General features: G+C 38.1%; 1 protein-coding gene across 2 annotated transcripts in view; it reads right to left on the reverse strand.

The window, feature by feature from the left end:
* Positions 1-21,258, reverse strand: part of LDB2 (LIM domain binding 2) — a 363,991-nt gene extending 342,733 nt beyond the window's left edge. Inside the window, exon 1 of one of the 2 annotated variants that reach the window (XM_088163192.1) lies at positions 21,154-21,258. Coding sequence is in view for 1 of the 2 variants with exons in the window: in XM_088163182.1 (XP_088019308.1) it covers positions 21,154-21,173 (20 nt within the window). In the remaining variant the exon portion in view is untranslated. The remainder of the gene's footprint in view (positions 1-21,153) is intronic. The other variant, XM_088163182.1, reaches the window with a different exon arrangement.
* Between the last annotated feature and the right edge of the window lie 634 nt (positions 21,259-21,892).

Below are 21,892 nucleotides of genomic sequence, written 5' to 3' on the forward strand. Positions count from 1 at the left end.
GTGGTGGCTAAATGTTTTGAAGAAAGCTTGGACTAAATGCACATGGAAGTTACTGTAAGGTTACACATAGATAGATATCTCGCACTCAGTAACTATTTCTGTGCCTGGCTCAGTAATGCACACACTTAAAAGGGTAAGAATTTGGAGGAAAATTGCTTGTGTTTACAGCCAGAAGGAGAATGCAGTTAGGTAGATATTGGGGTGCAGATGACACTGTAGGTTTCCAGCCTAGCCTGCATCATGGCATGTAAGTATATACCCACATGCTTTGAGAGGTAACCTTACCACAGCAAATGGGCAAAATGATGTGGAAAGAAGTGAGTAGAATTCCAGGCACAGCTGGAATCACTCAGTTATAACTGCAAGGAAGCTGGAAATGAAACTGATATGGGAAAATCGTTAAAATTATTCAAAAGCAAAAACATAGTCTAAAGAGTCATTTTCCAGAGAAAATTGATTGGGTTGGTAGGACAGAATTAATTGAAAAATCTGAATATTGAGATTTGTGAAGTATCCAAGCTCTATGTCTGTCAGATGTGCTGTCCTAGACTTGCTTACTAAGAGGATGTTTCCTCTGCAACAGGGCAAGGATACCTAGTTCAGATGTAAACCTAAGGATAACCTACCCGGGCATTTTGCTTTTTATGCTTCATGGTATTTCAAATCCTAGTCTAAATTCCCATAAATGAAGAACAAACATGACTACTGACTGCCTACACATGCCCATCTGCTCAGATGGCACAGCTCCCACTAACATTTTAGTTGGGCAGTTTCACTAAAGTCTAGGTGCCAAACCAGCATACGTTTCACAAAGATAAGTCTGTATGACACTACAAGCACCATTTCCTCTGCAAGATTCCCTTGTCTGGGACAAGGTTTGAAGATTAGCCATCTAATGTTTCCCTGTTAGCTTAATTTCATTGGAAACAAGATAATGCAGTCAAAGTCTGACTCCTGATTTCTCAGTCTGCCCTCTTCTTTCATACAGAAGTTTGGCAAATCTCAAACAGGTCTGGCAAATCTCAAACAGATTTGACAGAAGGGCAATGGTTTCAAAGTTATTATTTTTCTATACATTTTGTTAAAATGAATGAATGGTTAGAGGAGACCAGTATTCAACTATGTAAACTAAATCCTTATTAGACAAGAGAAAATCTACACAAGTGACTGCTCTCTTACCTGTGGGAAAAGCTACTGTCAGAACTTCACTGGTACTAAACAGAAGGGAATCCAATAATTAGACACAATCTATAGTAAAGAGGACAGCTGCTCACAGAGCAACTTGGTTTTGATCACAGTTCTCATCAAAGTATGTGACGGAACCAAATACCTGAAGGCAAACACTGAAGAATCCCAAAGAGTTTACAAGCATTTCTGGCCACCACTCAAACACTCCATGTGTGTAGTAGAATAAATTGGCAGCACTCTCAGCTTGCACAGGGCAAGTACAGTGCCATCCACCTACACATAGCAAGAGTGCATCAGAATATCTGTTGGATTTTTCAGATTTTGCAAGTTCCTCAGTAATTTCCTAATGAATGCTACAGAACTTGGAAAACTCAGCAAGCTCTCTCACACTTTTCTGAATGTTCAGTGTCATCCATCAAACATTTGGCCACAGGAGAAAACCCATTCAATGAACAAGTCATGGACTTGTACAGTATAAAATAAAGGCTTATGTGACAGCTTTCCCTGGCTGGTACAGTCCAGTCCAAGTACCTTGAGCCATTTCACTCACAAGGGTACTTGCAAAGTTACACAGAAACTCTCAGTCAAAGACACATTGAACTCTAAAGATCAGTGGCAGCAAACTGAGCTGGTTTTCAGTCTCAACAAATGGCAGTGTAAAGTGGAATGAGGAAATACAGGCAAGTTTCCAAACAGAGTGATAACAAAAAGTGACCCATGCATACTGGCCAGGAGAGAGGGCAGTCATTTATTTTTTCAGATTCAAAAGAAACCCAAATCCACAAAATTCTCAGCATAGACAAACCGATGAGCTCTACAAAGCAGCTGTTGTGGCAAGGGATAGGGAGAACTACCAAATTTGTGCTTGTAGTGTTGATGCAACCACACAAAAATCAGTCCCAGCTGTCCTGGCTAAGAACAGGGAGGAAAAGGACATGAAGAGAACTGGATTAACAGTACTGAGGGAGATGGCCAGCACCCACAGCATGCAGTTAATATCATCCTGGCAAGAAGGAACATCATCCCCTTCCCTTTCAAATGCACAAATGATTCACCTCTACCACGAAGTGAGTGGAAAGGAGCAAAATTTAATCTGGGTATCTGAACTGTATTGGTATTCCCACCATGAGATCTGCCCTTAAGTGGAACCCTCCCAAATTAGTATGTTGCTATCAGAAAAGGCAGACCATCCTTACAATATAGAATTCATTGACAGAAATAATTTTTACTGATTTGAAATTGACATTTTGTACAATAATCTTTTGACTTCATTGTGGTTTTTGTTTGGTGGGGAAGGGGATTTAAGCAACAACAAATATTTTCTTTGCCAAAACTAAGATTAACATTATTGTCACTGATATTCTATCCTGGGAAGAGCATTCCCATTTAAATAGTGAAATTTCCAGGTGTATTGGCACTTTTGACCTTGTTGGATCAAATACAGCACTGATTCTATTTACAGGTAGTTGATATTCTACCGAATAGCTTCACTGGAGTTCTGTGTCTGAACAGTGTCACTGGCTGTGAGAAACAGACAAATATAAAACAGACCAACAAGTTACAATTTTGATTTTTCTAACACGTTCCTTGTGTTTTCTGAGAACCTTTTATTCTGTTAGATAAAATTGGAGAAGATTTTTGAAGAACCCAATTTTGCTGACAGTTACTTCTCAAACTAAATCAATAACAATTTTTAATAGCAAAGCTCTTTCAATCTGAATGGCTGCAGTGCATGTGCATAAACTGCAGTAATGTTTATTGTATACCAAGATGGAAAAGCTCGACTTTAGATTGTGTAACTTTCCATAACACAGTTTTCCTGAGGGCTCTTCAGCTCAACAAGCAGCCAAGGGAAGGGAGGGTGAATGCAGCAGAGCTGTTTCTTTCCAGCTTGAGATGCAGATGAGGCCCCACCCAGCAAACCAAACCTTTGGCATTCATCCACAGGATCCTCCAGGCTAAGGAAAGAGAAGCCATGAAACAATACAGCAGTACAAACCCTCCTCAGCCTTTCATTCTGGTGCTTGCTTTCTTGCAGAAATAAACTGCCCTACAAGGCAAACAAGGCTATCAGGCTTATGGTCATCCATAACTGTAAAATAGCCATGCAAACCTGGATTCTAACATGCCAGCTTTTGCCCTGTTTCAATGTGGCAAAAGCTAGTATTTTCTTATCCATTCCTCACTGTGTCCATTGTTCTGGGCACAAGCAAGGTAGACGCTTCAACACAGACAGAAACATATTCTCCTTCCCAACCTAATTATCAGTCAAACAACAGAAAGACTCTTCCCATATGAAATTTAAGAAGTAATCAGAATTCCCTCAAATGACAAGATTTACTGCAAGATCAATGTGCAAATAATTTGGTAGAACATCACCATCTGGTGGATACACCCACTGACAATTTGGCTTAAATTTTTTCTTTATCTCCCTGATATTTCTTCAGCACACTGAAGAATATTACATCATAAGGTTACAGAAAAAGATTCATTTAATCAATCCGTTGGCAACCTGTAACTTCTTCTTAGGACAAGACAGAAATCTGCAAAAAGGAAGAGGGGTGTGGAGAATTCCTATCTTCATATACCATTGTAGCTGGCAGACCTGTAAATAGAGTTCAGACAGGTGAGGCTACTCAACAACTCTTCCAGGCTGCCATGGAAATATCCTATCCTTTATGAAAAATAGCACACACCTCCTCCAAAGTCAGAGATAAAATACTACTCTGTTACTAGTTGGTTAAACAGTGCATTCCACACCAAAGCTGAGATTTCTTTTTCCTTTTACTCTCAGAACTGAGCAATTAGTCTTACTGTTGATAGAAATCGTCTGCTTTGCACAGTCCTTACTCCCCAGCATGTCAGCAAAGTGCAAGATGCCACGCTTCTCACAAGCTCTAGCTGGATAGTGGAGAAAAAGGGGAGGAAGGGAAGCAAAAAACGTCCATACTGTCTATGAAGGAATTCTGTCAGCTGAAAATTGCGTTCCCTAAAAACGCCATCTGCCCTTAGACCTTGCATCTTATACCACAGAATCACAGAATGGGTCTGGTTGGAAGGGACCACAGTGGGTCATCTGGTCCAACCTCCCTGCTCAAGCAGGGCCATCCCTGAACACATGGCATAGGATTGCATCCAGACACTTCTTGAATATCTCCAGTGTGGAAGATTCCTCAGCCTCCCTGGGCAATCTATTCCAGTCCAAGGTCACCCACATAGTAAAGTCATATTCAGGTAGAATTTCTGGAAGTTCCTGGGAATCAGTCTCTGCCCACTGCCTCTTTTCCCATTGCTTGGCAGCACTGAGCACAGCCTGGCTCCATCCTCCTGCCACCCTCCCTTCAGATACTGACAGACATTGAGGAGTTTCCATCTCAGTTGTTTCTTCTTGAGGCTGAACAAGCACAGCTCACTCAGCCTGTCCTCATAACAGATGTTCCAGTCCTGGACCCCCAGGTCCTTCTCTGCAGAGCTGCCAGGTCAGCCCTCAGCCTATGCTGGTGCCCAGGGTTATTCTTCTCCAGGTACAGGACTGTGCATTTGCCTTTGTTGAATTTCAAACAGTTCTTCTCTGCCCATCTCTCCAACCTATCTGAAATGTGATACTAAATATGGTATTTTCTGTCTACTTTATTTTCTTGTTGTTGTTTTGTTTTAACCAAAAGCCCTACCAAAGAAATTATATATATAGCAGTCTAGATAACTTTCTCATAGAATCATAAAACCCCAGTGGTTTTTTTGTCCATTTCCCATTTGTAGGAACTCTCATGCTACAGCTTCATGTAAAACCTGTAGAAATGAGCCTTGTGTGATTGTTCTTTGTGTCTAGGTGTTTGTCTGAATGTCCACCTGCAGCTTTGAACCAAAACCTGAGAAAAGATAGTGGTCTCTATATCCATTATGTTGAGGCAAGTTCCATGTAACTATAATGCCATTTGGGTTTTGTCTTTTTTTCTTTTATATGTTCTCTGTATTCTTCACACATGTATTTGTAACTCTGTCACCTATTGTATTAGTGACTAGTTCTCCCAGTAGTTTACCATGGCCTTTCCTAGGCAGGAAGACAAAACAAATTCCAGAGCTCCAAGCCCTGAGGGATACAAGGCCCCAGTGGTTCTGGTTCTTGGTCCTTCCTGGGAGCCAAGGCCAAGAACACCTCTTGGAGATACATTTCATGGACAAAGTACAACTGGTGCTGAAGGGGAGGCTCCAGAGAAGGGCTTGACCTGGGGGGGAATTGTATCACCACTTGTTCTCCTAATTGGTGCCTTTTATCAATTATGCTAATTTCCTAAAACCTATCAAATGTACTCACCCCTAGGGGGGTGGGCTTTTGTGAACATCTTTCCATAACTGCTCCTGAAGGCCTTCAAATAAAGATCCCCTTTTATATTACCTCCTTACTAAAATTATCTCGAGTTTCATTTCCAGGTTGGGAAAAAGGCCACACTAGGCTGATGCATAAATAATGGGATGGAACTTTGACCATCAGGGAGACTTGTGGAACTCAGACTCCCAGAAACAAAAGTGCTCCAGTCACTGAAGAAAAACTTGGACAAAATATTGTAAGACAATTAAAGCTTCCACGTTTTTAAACTAAATACTAAACCCCATGGCCTCCCACTGCAAATTACCTCAATGCCTTTATACTCTTTGTAACTTGCACCCTTGTTTCACAAATCCTTTAGCCTGGCATGTTTAAACACTACAATATACTGAAAGCATTAGATGCTTAGCAAAGAAAAAGTATAAAAATCACACTGATTTCATTAGAAATATATGTTGAGCAATTTATATCATAATGCTGCACAATATTAAAGCAAAGGTAAGAGTAATGCAAGAAAATATTTTGGTTGAGATTTTACATAATGGAATAAAACCTCACACAACCACACAGCTGATTCATACTGTGGTTGTCAGAAGTTTGTATCATAGTTTCAATGAAAGCCTGTGATGGGCAGTGACAGGGTGAAGTAAGGCTCTACAGCTGCTCGAATAAAACTTGAAACACTGACAAATAATAGGTTTAAAAATAAGAATTTTCAGGCACTACCAGAAAAAAAAGAAAACAACCAAAACACCTTTCCTAAAAAACATAAAACAGTACCAAGAAATGGATAAAAACTAGCACTAGCACAGAAAATCAAGAGTTAACAGCAAAACACTGATTCTTACTTGTGAGTGTGTGGGAGGTCCCAGGGCAGAATATGACCTGAGAGACAACCCTGTATGCTAAAAGATTGCAAAGTCTCAAGGAGAATCAAAACACCTGAGCAGTGCTCGAAATACCCAAAGTTTTATAATATATTTAAAACAAAAGATCTTCTAAAGACAGCCCAAATGCATACACAGAAGATGACAGGAAAACAGGATCAATAGCAGATCAGAGATAAGCACATCCTTAAGACACTATCAATAAAAAAAAAAGGTACCATTTTTATTCATTATTGTAGCAAGAGCCACTTTGAAAAAAAAATGTTTAAAAGCAATTAAGCAATTTTACAGAAATAGTCTGGGATTTTGTGCAAAGCAAGAGAGACTCCACGCTTGCCTCATCTCCTAGAAGCATCCCATATTCTTAGATGTGACGTTGCCATGGCAACCACAACTTGGTGACCTCGTTATTTCAACCTAATCCTGCTTTGAAATTATAGTTGCTCCACCCTTTTGCCTGGCTAGCCTGATAACATAATCATTGTAAATGAGGATGGAAAAACACAGCAGGATACCATTCCCCTAGTGACATGGGACTAGTCTCACCTTATCAGGGAAACAGAGCAACAATTAAACTGCCCAAATCTAAAAGCCCAAAAGTAGATTTTTATTTTTGTTGTTGTCGTTGTTTTGTTTGCTGTTCTATTTTGAAAAAAAATCTAATAGCTTGTCAGTGCAGGGATTCAGTTTTGAATGAGGGCTTTTGGGGAAATTCCTTTTAATTTAATTTAATGTCTTTATCAGGAAATTAAGCAGTAATAAGGGGTAGTTCTTCTTAATTATGCATTTGTTTTGACTAACAGCTGGAGGAAGATTTAGGATATAGACGAAGAGTCAGGACAGAACTAGTTTAGCAAATCAGATTTGGGTTTTTAAGTTCAAGCTTGCCTTGTTCTATTTAAACTGGTTAAAGCAGTGAGTACTACAAAATCCCAGCTGCAGACGTTGTGGAAATACTACATTTGCTCACATGTCACAGGTACATTACTGTAATTCTGGGCTTATAACACACGTGGACAACAACCATACTGGTGCAGACTTAAAGAAAACTTTCTTGGCTCCTTGGAATAATAATTCAGAGTTTTCTATATTAAATGTCCTATAGATGAGGAAGATGGTGAGCAAATAAATTTAAAAGAACATAAGCTTGGAGCTGTTGGCATATAATCCAACTGAAGTGCCATAGATTTTAGTTCCCAAAATCCTTTTAGGACTGTTCTTACATACTCATGTCTCCCTCCAGTTTCTGTCAGAGAAATCTAATTTCTCCCTTTCTTGGTGTTTGCATGTTTTAATCTGTTTAGAGACATATTCTACCTCAGAGATTGTGATATTACATAAGACTTCTTGAAGGCACACCCTGCACAATGAGGCAACTAAATTTGTAAATAATGGTCATTATTAGAAGAAGATGACAAAAAGAAAGAAAGACAAGCTATTTTGACAGAGAAGTACAAAGAACTATTAGCTTGATTGGCATGGATACAAGGCTTCTGTTATTATGGTTATTTTCAGAAGAGTAAGAAAGATTTCCTCAATCCTAACCTTATGCACCTCTGCCAGCAAAGGGGCTGAGTCAGCCTCTGAGGATATGAACTCACAATTCTAGAAAGAAACTCTATATTTTAACATTTGGATAGTTGTACTGCTAAACTGTTCTTTTCAGCTCTCATGTCACAATATAGAAGTCGGGTGAAGCCCTCTAAAATCAATCACCAAGGACTCCAAGCACGAGCAAAGGTGCCTATCAGGCACCCATGGATTCAGTGCCCAGCCAGGAAAACCTCTATCCAGAAAGTGCTTTATTAAAAGTATAATCACAAGTCAATTCGAAGTCTGAGGTAGCTGATGAAGTAGTAAGGCAAATAAAGTGATGATTTCTGGTAAGGCAAAAAAAAAATTTTGAATCCTGCTGCAGCAGTACTTGGGGATAATTTTCCATAATAATTAATACAAAAATACCAAAGCACTATAGCCATGCACTGCAGGTACAACAGGATGAGCTGAAGGCTGAGCTCTTTTCTCTGTGCCATGAAAACACCTTTGTATTCAAAAGCATCTGCAACAGGCAGGGCTAAACCACCACTTGCCTCTGTTTGAAAACTTGCCACTCCCAGCAGAGAAAATGAAACCACTGACAGGTTACACAGTCACCTTACATAGGATCAGCAGAAGGTGTCTCAGGCACAGAGAATTCAGTTTTTATCCATAAAGCAAACAAACAAACAAACAAACAAAAAATAGAGAGAGACAGGGAGATCACCAGAACCCAGTCCATTTCCTCTGTGAAGGGACCCCCCTTAACATACCCTTGGCCTTCCTTCCCCTTCAAGTGGGGTACTTTGCTGCCAGTATCTAACCATTCAATGATTAGAAGAGAAGAAATGTGAAAGTAATCATTAGACTTTTTTTTTTTTCTTGAGTTGTTCAGCAAGGGTTAGAAATCAGTCTCCATTAAAATATTTTTCTTAAGCTCTGTTGAATCCCGAGAGCAGAGAATAGACATGAGTAGGAGATGTTTTTACAGCACTGCAGCAAAGGAAGCAGGTTTTCCTTCACTAAAAGGCCAAAGTTCATTTTCTTAGAATAGCAGCATACATTCCAAAATGGTGCCTCACATTTACCAAGAGCTATCAGGGAACAAGTGAACAAGATTTATGTCCAGATTCAAATTTAGTTCTCCTACATACAATAGTAAAAGGCCAGACCATTCAATACTTAATCAGGTTTGGAGTCTGATTTTTCCAGCCTTGCTTGAAATCACCATATATCTTTTGTGCAGGCTGATTAATCTCTCTAACTACTGATTCTAACACATGAACAGGAATCTAGAAGCCCTAAATGAAATTCCAAGCAGGAAGTGTACTTTGACAATTGATTTTTTGCATCTACAGTCTGACTTCTTAATCCATTACAACCTAGTTTGCTGTACTCTTTTCTGAAAAATGAATTTATTCTCCCTGTTACATTTATGGTCCTGGATTTGAACAGCAGCTAAAATCATTCTGTATTCAAAACAGCTAACACACTGAGGGGAAAAGAGTTACGAACTCTTCCTTGTGCAATTAAAAGGGGACTGCATAGCAGACCTCTTGCTGAATTTGGGGGACACAGCTCCTTACTGACCCTGCTATGGAAACCGTAGGTATGAAGTTTCATAGACAATGCAGAAGTTATTATGTACAAATGATTTTCTGCTTCGTACAAATTTAAAACCGAAATAAGAACAAAGCTCTGCTTCTCTCCTAGATCGGTAGTGACACCTAGTGACCAAGGACTGACGGAACCACGGTCCGGAGGAACCGACTGGCGCCGGGCTGGGTTACACGACAAAAACTGCAGGGTGTGGCAGCACGTAAACCAAATAAAAGACGACATTAGCTATGGGGTGATTTAAATTTACAGAAACGCCACATCTCCTTTAAAGAAAGGTTTTCTGCAAATCAAACAGAAAGGAAGGGATGTTTTCGTAAGCAGGAAAGAAGCCGTTTGGACAAGTAGAATGTAATTACTCACTGAAACCCAGGAAGGCTCTGGGGCAGAGCATTCCTACACATGAATGATGGTCACAGTACAGGGAACAATCCTTAGTTCTAAAAATCTAATTTTTATATCTCATTCAGAAAGGATAACTACCAGAATATTGTATTGATGCAGGAAAGTCTCACCAACATAGCTGTAGTGCAATATGCTATTCCACTTAGATCTGCTTTGGTGTAGGTTCTCTATACCTGGCCACACTAGTGTTTGCAAGGCAATGCTGAAAAGCCTACAGTCTCCCCAAAAGACTTGTCCTCTATTGTTATACATTTTACATTGTATGGCTTGGGAAGTGCTATGGGTATGTTCCCCATTTAGGTGACTGGCCCCAACCTCCAAGTCACCTTTACTTTATGCCATGCTATCCACACAAACCTTTTCCCACATGATGGTAACACAAAAACTGCAGTAATGTTTATCACTCTTAGGGAAACAGGCTTTGCTCCTGGTGGAAAGGATGCCACTTTCTAACTGAAAATCATTCTTTTTTTTCCACAGTTTTTTGCCAGTTTTAAGATTTGTAAAATGTTCTATGCTGCACTTGAAATAGAAAATGTTTTGTAAATGCCCAGGAATAATGTTAGGAGACATTTCAGAGGAATAGATTAGTCAAAAAGGGGGGGGGGGTGGGGGGGTGGAAAGAGAGTTTAAGGAAGAAAAACCTGAGCAAACTCCAAAGCAGAAGAGATTAGCAGAAAATGTACACTCTAGATCAAAAGACAAATGTACAGTTCAAAAGTAGAGCCAATTCCTTATGCAATATATTTCACACTATACTTATAGAGAAAGAAATCATTTTTAGTCTCATAGGAGCAAGTGGAAATTGAAGTCTTCATCAGTCTCCTTTATCTTCACTTGGTGCTCATTTCTCAGAGAAAGTGACTCTAAGTTGCAACACAGTAGAGATGCAGTCTTGTAATGTCCAAACTGGAGAAACCATGCTGGTTTCTGCAAGGATGTTGCACAAAACAGTTAAAATCATAGGCGATTAAAGTACCTGAAAAAGAACTTGGGTGAAAGGAGAAACATCTATGACCAGCAGCAAAGAGATCATGAACCATACAGCCAGAAAACCTATACAGATTCCGGGAGTTTTCAAGACAGATGCACTAGAAAAAGTGTTCAGGAACACAAAAGAATGCTACATGTTCTTTGAATTTCTAAGGTAAGGAAGAGTGGGGGCTGATGGCAAAGAAAGCTTAAGAATTTTGTGTCACCAATAGAGGACACCTGCAGCATTGACTGATAAAAAAAAAAAAAATCCACATGACTGGCAGTGTCAGAAATACACCCCAAAATAATCTGCTCACTACAAGCAATTTGCTCCATATCCCATTAGAATTTACTTGTGCTTCTATCTGTACCACAATCTAGTATGAGACATCCTCAAAGAAGGAGGGATAAATTTCAGCAGAGACCAATTGATTATCCCAATCTAATAGCCCTGGAAAAGTCCTCAAAACAAGCACAAAGGTCAGAGAAAGGGAAAGGTCCCATTTTTCCCTCATTATGTCTTTTTCTTACTGCCTGCCAGATAACTAGAGACTCACCAAGTTACCTTGGCCTGTTTTGTACAGAATACAGGTAAGTTTGAAGAGGAATAAAAGTTTTTGTTGATTCATTCTGCTAGCAAGACAGTGGTTACTTTTAAATGGAGAAGCAGCATAGACTTCTGAACTCAGGAACTCTGTGGGACTGGTCTTTGATAAGCAGTTTTCACCCTGGCCCTGAGTCTCTGTAGTATAGCTAAGAGATCCATGGGAAGTGAAATATAGCCATTATTTGACCTTTGAGAAATTTCTAGAGAGTCAGAATCACTACTGGAAAACCTTTAGGGGTCCACAAAAACGAAAAACAATGACAGCCATTGCCTTAAATTGGCAGGTCTTTAGTTTTATTCCTGTCTTCAACGGCGGGCTGGCTGTGACCTTACAGAAAGTTCACTGGGACATATTTGAGGTTAAAATAATCAGCTGTATATTGTAACATCTCCTATTTATACCTTAGGTTGAAATGAACTATATCTTGCATTAAGACTTTCAGCCTTCTTCATGTGGTATCCTTATAAATAGTGAAAAAAAGGTCAGTATCTATTCACAGCATAATTTATGTATTTCCTAATTACTGTAGATTACATCTGAAGTGAGGTGATCACACACTTGTTAGCTCCAATTACAGAAAAATCATTAGTCAGAGCTTTATAGTACAGAATAGGTATTGTAGATATTAAATAGATGTTTAGCTTTTAGCTGTACAACTCCTATTATATCAGTGTGAGTACCTTAAATATCCAGAGGTTATAGCCTCTACTATTTTTCAGTTTTGTGATCTGAAATGCTGAATTGCAAAAAAACCCAGGTGCACATGAACTAGGGTGATGAGGGAGAGAGATTATCTTGATGCTTCATAAAATGATATGTACATAGTTCAATAAGAAAGCCCTTTACCTTCCCTGTAAAAATTCAGCTTTTCCCCAAATGAAACAGCACATTAAGATTCAAGAACATAACCTTGTAATCATATCTATTATTTCTTTGCATCAACCCTTAGATTCTTTCCTATGTGCTTTTTTTTTTGCCTAATGATCTTATCATTAAGTTCAACAAAATTGAGTGTAATGTACTGAAAATACACTCAGCTGATATTGAACTTGATGAGGAGTGTAGGCCTGCTAAAATTGACAAAACTGACAAATTATCTATTCCCCCTTACTTTATTGCTCTTTGGTTCAACATGTAGTTTTGCAAGCAAAATACCTTTATTGCTTGCTGGTTGAAAAGAAAGGTCATACTCAGGAATACATTTCATTAGTCATGATTCAGACTCTTGTATTAGTTTTCCTCTCTGATGTAAATTCCAATTTGTTAATGGCATGTAGGTACAAAGGCAAAAGTAGAAATTTTTCATGGAGTTCTAGAGACTATCACTGACAAACTAAGGTCATAATTCTATTTTTATATCAGGGAGGTGATATTTTCTTAAAAATATTTTCTTGGAGCTATAGGAGCAGCAGAGATATCAGCAAAAAACTATGCTTTGATTTTAGTAGTACAGTGACTGCTAGACTGAGTGCTAAATGCATGGGTTGCTGCCCAGATTGATTTTCCTGATAAACCAGTGGAAGATCTGGTTCACCACATGATTCCAAACCAGCTGCACTAATGCAGCAGAGGGTAGACTGCAGAACTGTGAACAAAAAGCCAGGAAAAAGAATGGTACACTGCCTAAACCCAGAATTTCAAGACCATATTTCTAAGCAGCAAAATTCTACCAAGAAATTATGGGCTAACTTTAATTCTTGTTACCAACTCAATGTTTTACAGAACTAGACTGAGGGCCACATCTATCCTCAAAGATATTTGGTTATCTGTTTCAACAAATAAGCCTGTAAGTTGCCATAAAAGCAAAAGTGAAGGAAGTAAATTAGTGCAGAAATGACTATACAGATCAAGGGAAGGAAGTGTTCAAAACTATTTAACAACTAATAGAACTATCAAAATTATTCTGCCTTTCCTGATGCTGTCTGCTTTCAGGGCCAAACCAAATTATAGCCAACACAGTCTGTGCCAATACTCTGAAAAAAATTTGAAAGCACTTCATTCATTTAAAAAAATGTTAAATAATAATGATCCAATAAACAGGCCAGAAAAATACAATATAACTAATGCATAAATATCTAGGCATTGATTTATGCTCCTAGTTCAAAATATCCAAGGCTTTGCCATTACATATTGGACAAGTCAAAAGAGTATTTCACCAATCACAAAACAAAGAACCTGGAAATGAACAAAGCTGCTTTATACATTGTGATTATCGTGGCAATATCAAATCCTGTTCACGTTCATCCTTTTTAATATCTGATTCCCCTCAGCCCTTTTCCAGTCCAACCAGAATCAGAACCATATACTTTATCTCACAACTAGAATCCTTGCACTTGCTCGAAAAGGAGGCACAGATTGGTTCTTCATTCAAAGTCATCAGCACAATGCATGTTAAAATCTTCAAGAGAGAAATACTTTAGCAACCCAAAGTTTTATTTAGCAGTACCTTTCCAGCCCCACTCCAACAAAATCTCTTGGTCTGATGGATTGATTCTGCCCAGCTTCAAATGGGGACTTTCAAGACTGACACTAGTACCTCCTATCTGGCAAAATCTGAATATTTAATATATCTTTACAGAAAATCAGGGTACCAAGGTCTCTCAGATAATTAGGGATATGCTCGCAAATCTTCCCTTGGCATTGACACAGTCTTTAATTTTTTATGGTGAAAAGAATTGTCAGGAATTTTCAGGCCTTTAGAATAACTTATCATGTACCCTAGGGAATCCTGGCTGGATCCTGTGAATTGCAGTGACACTACCACTTTTGAGTAAACTACACCTGTAAATCCACCACAAAGGTTCCAGGACGAGCTGATACCAGTCCCTCTGCTTTCCACAGAATTAAACCAAAGCACCTGGGCCTAGTTAACCACTGACTAACAAAGTTTGAACAAGGTCTAAGTTTCTGCTTCCCATTAATATAACTTCTATGTAATATTTTTGCCTGCAGGAAATGTTACAAAGTTGCCTCCAATTTCAAATTAGGAATTAACTTCTGCATTTAGTTGAAATAATTTCACATGACTGAGGTGTAGTCAGGCTGTCTACAGATACCTGAAGATGAGGGAACTTCTTCCTCCTTTGCAAGGTAAAGGCATCTCCTCCCAGCTGTAGTTCAGACTGATGTAATCCAATCCTAAAACAGATTACAACAGGCTACTCTTGTCCATTCGAAACTTCAGCTTCTGCAGTTCCCCCCTCAATAACTCTCATGTGCAAAGGAAGGCACTTGTGCTTCTCATACCTGCTGTGGTCTTGGATTTGTTTGGATTAATAAAAATTCTAGCTCTGTGGATAACAGCTAATTATATTACTGTGATCCACCCAAGTAGCTGAGAAAAGAGGGAGTTGTCTGGCTTGCAATCCTCAGATTTAAATACTTCTAGATCAAGCATAAATTTGGTTCCTGATGCTACGCTTTGTTCTGGTTTTTGGAGAGGTAGAAGACCCGATGAACTCTAAAATGTAGACTTTTGTATGTCTGCTTCTAGTACTGTCTTGGTCCTACCTCCTGTTCCCCAAGTATTTTAGATAAATTCTAATTCTTGTAATTTTAATAAATCATGTCCATCCAAACTACAATCAAGTACATGGAGAGAAAGATGTGGTTTAAAAAAGAAATAGAGAAGACTGAAATAAAAAGTAGTATTAAAGAGCAAAGGCAGATGAAAAACTAAAATTAACATCTTATTTTTCAAAATAACACAGTATTTTCCATTTAAATTATTGTTTTCTGTTATTTTACATTTTTCAATTCCCCTTTCAGGCAAAAGTATGATGAATAAAGATGTGTTGCTGTGAAGTACACCCACAATAACACTACATTTAATTTTATCCTGCTTTTATTGCTAAAACTTTTTGTATTCTTTAGTCTTTTTTTTGACAGCTGGGGGAAGGGGACACACTGACACACACGAAATGGGAAGTCCTCCTTGTGCTATTTGTACACTATGGAACATAAGTGCCTCCTAACACTGCAGCTGTGTGGCAGACATGCAATATAATTGTTTAATGCAATTTAGTCAAGAACAGCTAAAGAAGGAAAAATCTGACTTAGGAAAAATCAGAGACAGATTCCAACTTTGCTCATTAAGGTTTAAAGAAAAATGCTTTATATGCCTGAATGACTGCCTTGGCATGATATACTCTTTTCCAAGTCCTGAATTTCATGCCTTTTTTTCTTTCTAAAGCTGATTTTAATTTTGGACAGCATCCACCTAGAATTACTTGTATGTTTTTAATTTCTCCTTTGACTATAGAACTTAAACAAACAGGTTTGGGTGGGTGGATTTAATCAGAAACAGATAAAAAGTTTTGAAAATGAAAAGTAAGTATGCTAAATTCACCAAATTCAACTTTCATTCATTTATGCTTCCTTTATTTCTGTTATTGGATAGTTTAACACTCAGGTTTCTCAAAGACCTGAAATAAAAAGAAATAATGAGCACCAAGGATATTGAACTTGCATATCAATTTTTTTTCCCGAAATATTGTATTAAAAAAGAGTCAAATGGAGTTTGTTGTCTGTTGCTGATGAACTAGATAAAGTTGAAAATAAGTCCAAGGTTAATTTGAGACAAGTAAAGTATCAAAGATTTCAAGAACAGGAGCTTGACTGCTCTGGTATTATCTGAGGGTCTTTTAATGCCCTAAATTGTTCTTTGTTCTTTCCTACCACAAGACAAGACTGATTTATTACAACAGTGTTAACACCACTTTAGAATTTCAATTTATTGCAATAGAACAAGGCAAGTAGTTAGAAAAAAATTGAACTCTCTCTGCAGATAAAGACCTTGAGACCTTTAGATTTGATATTGGGGTCTCCTAGTTTCCAAACCCCTGGGTTCTTGGTCTTACCATTAAAATAAAACTCCTTGACCAGACTCAACTAACATAAAAAGTAAGATTAGGTCTGCATTGAAAATGACATGAATTCAGTTAGTCCATCTCAGTAAAAAACTAAGACATGTAAAAATTAAGGACGTGTTACACTTAAATTCAACTCAGAATATGTGCATAAAACAAGCAAATACAACTTTCCATTTTGGGGAGCCTCATTTAAATATATCTGTGCCTAAAACTGGTCATTAAGCATGTTGGAAATTGAAGCTTCAATGAATTCCCAGCTTTGTCATTGTCAATTGGCACTCTGCTGTTGACTTTTGTAGAATCAGGATTTCATCCAAGACACTGCAATTTAAAACAAGTTCTGAGAAGTTTCAGATATGATAGCATTTACAATATTTTTCACTGCTAATAACTTTTCTTATTGTGTAAATCTATAACTGTTGAATCAAACAACAATCATAGAAGTAGAGACTCCAGGCTTGCAGACTGTCATATATTTGTATAAGACTCAGAGTCTGCATTGCATTCACTAGAAAAATCGACAGAAAGAAAATAAAATGTCACAAAATCCTCTTCCCTCCAGTGTGCTTATAACAAGGGAATAACTTCCTCCCCATCATCCAAGTAGTAACCACCAAATAAGAGTAAATAGCCTCCAACAATTTTCCAAGAGCCAAAAGCATCAATTATTCCACAACCAGATGTCTAATCCTTCTTCTCAACTTGTAACAGTTTCTACAATACAGTTATGTGTTAGTCAAACAGAACAGACACAAAAATACAAAACATCAGGCATAGCATGGAAAAATGGAAAGAATGTGGAATAACTAGTAAATACATTATAGTAGAGCTTTTGCATCCAAAGACTTGCCTGCATTTTATCCACATCCCTGCAGAGGTATCAGTATGTGTAATAGAATATATTATCTTCCCTTTTAAACCTTTCCTTTTCTATTCAGTATTGAACAGAAATTGTCCCTTTTTCAAATGGGTGGTAGAAGAACTACAGAAGACCTACTAACTGAAATATCTGTGTGCTACATGAACTATCCCCTAAACCAGAGATGAGGAAATCAAGGTACAGCTTGGAGAGCCCAGTTTCAGTAAAGAAGTCATAGCTCAAATACTGAGTGTAACAGAAATTCTCAGGCATGATCACAAAAATATCAGCTGATGCAACTATTAGGATGTTTCAGATTGCTATACTGTAATTTTCACACATCAAAAAAAATAGAGGCAAGGGCAATAGATGATCAGAAGGTAACAGACTGTCCTCGACTTCTTGTCTTAGCTGACAGGAATTCTTACAGTAAAATGATTATAAAAGAAATCCCATGATCCTGAACAGATATGCCTATAGATTTTTTTGTAGTAGGGGGCACAGCACATGACTCATTACTGACTACAGAAATAACCAGTGATTTCTTTTTTTTTGTCAGTTCTCAGCATATTTCTACTGATTTATGTGTTACATCAAAATTTTTCCAATCTTCCCTCAGAAATAGTTTTTGGATAAGTCTTGATGTCCATGTTTCCCTTTACACTGTCACACACTTCCATGTGAACATGTAACAGTTCACATACAGATGTTTATTTTGATCAGCCATCTGTTCCATCTGAAACAAAAGAGATCACAGCAAATGAACTCCCACTGTAACTCTCTTTCTGAATACATAAACAACTGGGTTCTCAACAAAAAAGTCTGTTAGTTTTCACAGTGTGTTGGAAAAGATTGCACTTTTTGGGTGACTCAGAAAGTCAGATCCCTGGTCTGAACAGTGTGGAATATTGGTAAGATAATAATGAAAAAATACTGAGTGATCATGCGATAAGGGAGCATATAGATCAATCTAAAATTTTTACTTGCAGGATGGTGTTCTGTGTCTTCTTTTTTTTCTTTATAGTTATAGGTGCTTGGATTTTTTCTTTTCAGACAAACCCACAACCGAGAGCTGGATTGGACATAAGCAGATGCAGTGAAGATCAATAAACTGAGAGAAATTGATTTAATGGGAGACTTGAAGAGGCAGTGTGGTGGGCAGTGACAAAATATAAGAGTTTGTTTTCAACTGCAGAGATGAGTGGGCCATAAAGAGTGAGACACAAAGCAGTGGTCAGGTAAGAGGCACATGCAGAGGGGGCATGAAATGGGAACAATAAAGTCTGCAAGAGATAAACACAATAGTATGCAAAGCAATAACAAGAGAGAATTCTAACTTGGGAAGGCCATTAAGAAGTATTTGAATTTGAGTCAATGAGACAAAAGGGAGAGAACTGTAAGAGAGTGAAGTTTGTAGTGAAACCTGTTAACTAAGAAGAAATTTCAGTCACTTGGTGTGACTCGATGACAGTAGAGGAAAGGGAAAAGAAGATACAGAAGATATAGTACTGTCAGAGAACTGGTTCTCATTAATATGAAGAGACTTGGTCCACCTGGAAATAGTTCTTATCCATTCCTGCCTCTCGATCATATCTCTGTATGGAAACCCTACCTTTACATGTTCCCCAGCCAAGGCTGTTCCCAAATTTGATCCTGAAAGGTTTAGAATGCCCTCAACCTAAAAACTGAGCAGGTATAAATAGTTTACCTAGTTTACCCCCAAATAAATGAACATAAATAGATTCTAATCTCACTGAAGAGGTAACACCTTGAGCCAACCAGGTTCACTCTAACTACTGACTCTGTTTACACTGACATATATCAAGTCAAATTGCCTCACACACCAGCCCAGTTCTCACTACAGGTTTTCCTTGGCTCTTACCACATTAGCTCACATACTCCTGCATTGGAATGGATAGAGCTGTACCATAATACCTGACTTCAGGATGAAAATTTTCCATTTTATGCTCTCTGAAACTAAACAACCAGACAAAGCATGAAATTTCATGCAATTGAGCCAATCAAGCTCATGTCTTGATACCTGCAGTCAAGCTTTAAACCAGAATTGTACTTGAGGACTAAAATCCAAGCCTAGAAGAAATCAAATAATGCAACCTTGCCTCCTATTTAACAAGTTAAGAAAGCTAAAGAAGCAAACAAAATCCCAACAATCCCAACTTAAACCCAGAGTTTCTGTGAAGGTATTCCTACCTTAAGTTTCCAGCTATGGATATCTGCCCCACACAACAGCCTACCTGATCTCCCTGTGTATTAAGCAGCAAGTAGTCACTAAATGAGATGATTTTGTGTGTTACTTTTTCTTTTTCTTTTCTTTTTCTTTTTCCTTTTTTTTTTTTTTTTTTTGTTCAAGGAACCCTGTCTGGTATTGCAGCAATAATTAATTTTTTATTGAGAAATTATGATTTTGAAAAGTAAATCCATAAAATATTTGCACCATAAAACAAAGAGCAAATTCACTTTATATACAATATTATATTTGAAAAATATTTTGGCATAGTTGATGCACACACGATTTGGGAAATAAAAGTTGACACTCATAAGGTAATAATTTATTAATCTGTTAAATTTTCCCATATGTATAGCCATCTAGAATTGCATTCACAGAAACCAAAGAAGAGCTAGCCAAACATGATGAGACCCAGGAAGCAGTTCAGTGATGCTATTCAGGTATAAATCTATGAAAGCAGGCTCATCTTGTGTTGACACAGCAGCTGTACCACAGGAAGAAAGCTGAGTTAGCCCAAGAGGGTTAAGCTACACCAGACTGCAGTAAGAGTTACACTACAGCAGCTCATAAGCCCATGCCCTGCCCTGCCCAACACAGAAAAACAGAAATAGCCAAGACAAAGAAGGAGCTTTTGAATACCTTAGGATTTCTATCCAGTCCTATTGCTTGTGGGTGAGTTTTCTGTCTGACCTTCTGCACTACAAAAAAGTGCTCATCTTTAACATGTGAAGCTGTCAGTTTCTAGAATGGCTATGTTTTACCACAGTGAACAAGGTTTTATGAAGCAACACCAGTGAAGTAGGACACCCAAGCCAAAGAAACTCAGATTCTTTCAAGTTCACGTTAAAGGGAAACTGCAACACCTCTTCTCTAGTCCTTTTATTGGGTCACATTATTGATGAAGTGCTTTTTCTACTCATGTCTTAGGAATGAAATAATAAAGTTACACCACATATCCAAAGCAAAAAGCATATACACTCTTTAACAGGAGAAACAGGAGAAAAGATTCATCCACAGCTGTTCTTACTGGGTGCTGGTCTTGATACAGTCTATAACAGCTTATCTCATGGCATAAAAAGATTCAAATACATTGAGCTTCAAATCATCCTTGCTGATTCTCTTACTCATGTACTTCAACATATATTTACACACCTTAGACATTAATCTCTAGGAGTTTACACACAGACTAGTCAGAAACACACTTATTTTAGAAACACTGGTTCAATCACTGCCATCTTGCTTTCAGTTTGCCTCATTCAAAATAAAGCTGCTCACTGCTAGCTTTGATTTATATATAACCCTCTCAAACTCATTTCTGTTGTTCTTGATGCATTCTGTACTACCTGGATATAACCACACAAATTAATGCTGAAGCTGTACTCAGTACAGTGACAGCATTAATAGGGCACTATTTTGTTGTCCACAATAAGCTCCCTCTTGTGCCTCTGGTGTTCTGTAATTAGGCCCCTTCAGACACACAGTTTGGTTATTGTGGTTCATCAGCTTATAATGCATTATTCTAAATAGCTGCATTTTCATTCCTTTTTTTTTCCCTTTTCCTTTTTTGCTGTTAAAGTAAAAAAAAAAAAAAAAAAACCAAACAGATAATGGAAGTAAAAAAAAATTACTCACCCTTCATCTCGATCTAACATAATGTTTATGGACAGCAGGGAGAGCAGGAAGATGTTCTTGTGAAGAGAGGAACTTGAACAGCTTTATAGGACAACAACCTAGGAAGAAATGACAAGCCAATACCCACATTTACTGTTTGTAAATCTGAGCATTGATTCTGCTTTCACAAGTGGCTTTCATCAAATGCAAATCAGAAGCCTGGCATCTGCTTGAGTAACCAGGCAGCCCTGTCCCCCTTTCAAGGGAACAAAAGCCATACAATCAAAGGATTTTAAGAGGATGGCAAACTTATTGTAAGCTAGAAAAGGTTAAAAGTCTGCCAGAGCTTAAATATACCTCTCAGAACTCCCAAGTATGGAAGCACTTCTGACCTTTATGATTTTTTTTCTGTGAAATGTTTCTGTATATTGGAAACATAATAAAAAGTGACCAAACAGGAGAGAGACAAACTAGTTACATTTCTTACTTCCCAACTGATTTTGGAAGCTTCAGAAAGCAAACTTATACAGTTTTATATGTTCTCAGATTCCAAAAATCCAGCTCTCTGACCAACAGTACTCTGGCTGTTGTACAGGACCTACCTGTGCTCCCCTGCATAAGTGATAGATCCTCTTCTGTAAAATGGGTAACAACAGGAATTCCCTCCAGACATGCTTATTCCTCTCTCAGAAATCTTCACTAAGAGTGGCATACCCTGGAATATGGCTGAATAGTATATGGGTAGAGAAAAACATACTTT

This window comes from Sturnus vulgaris, chromosome 4, assembly GCF_052056855.1.
Source record: "Sturnus vulgaris isolate bStuVul1 chromosome 4, bStuVul1.hap1, whole genome shotgun sequence".
In the NCBI taxonomy this organism is placed as follows: Eukaryota; Metazoa; Chordata; class Aves; order Passeriformes; family Sturnidae; genus Sturnus; species Sturnus vulgaris.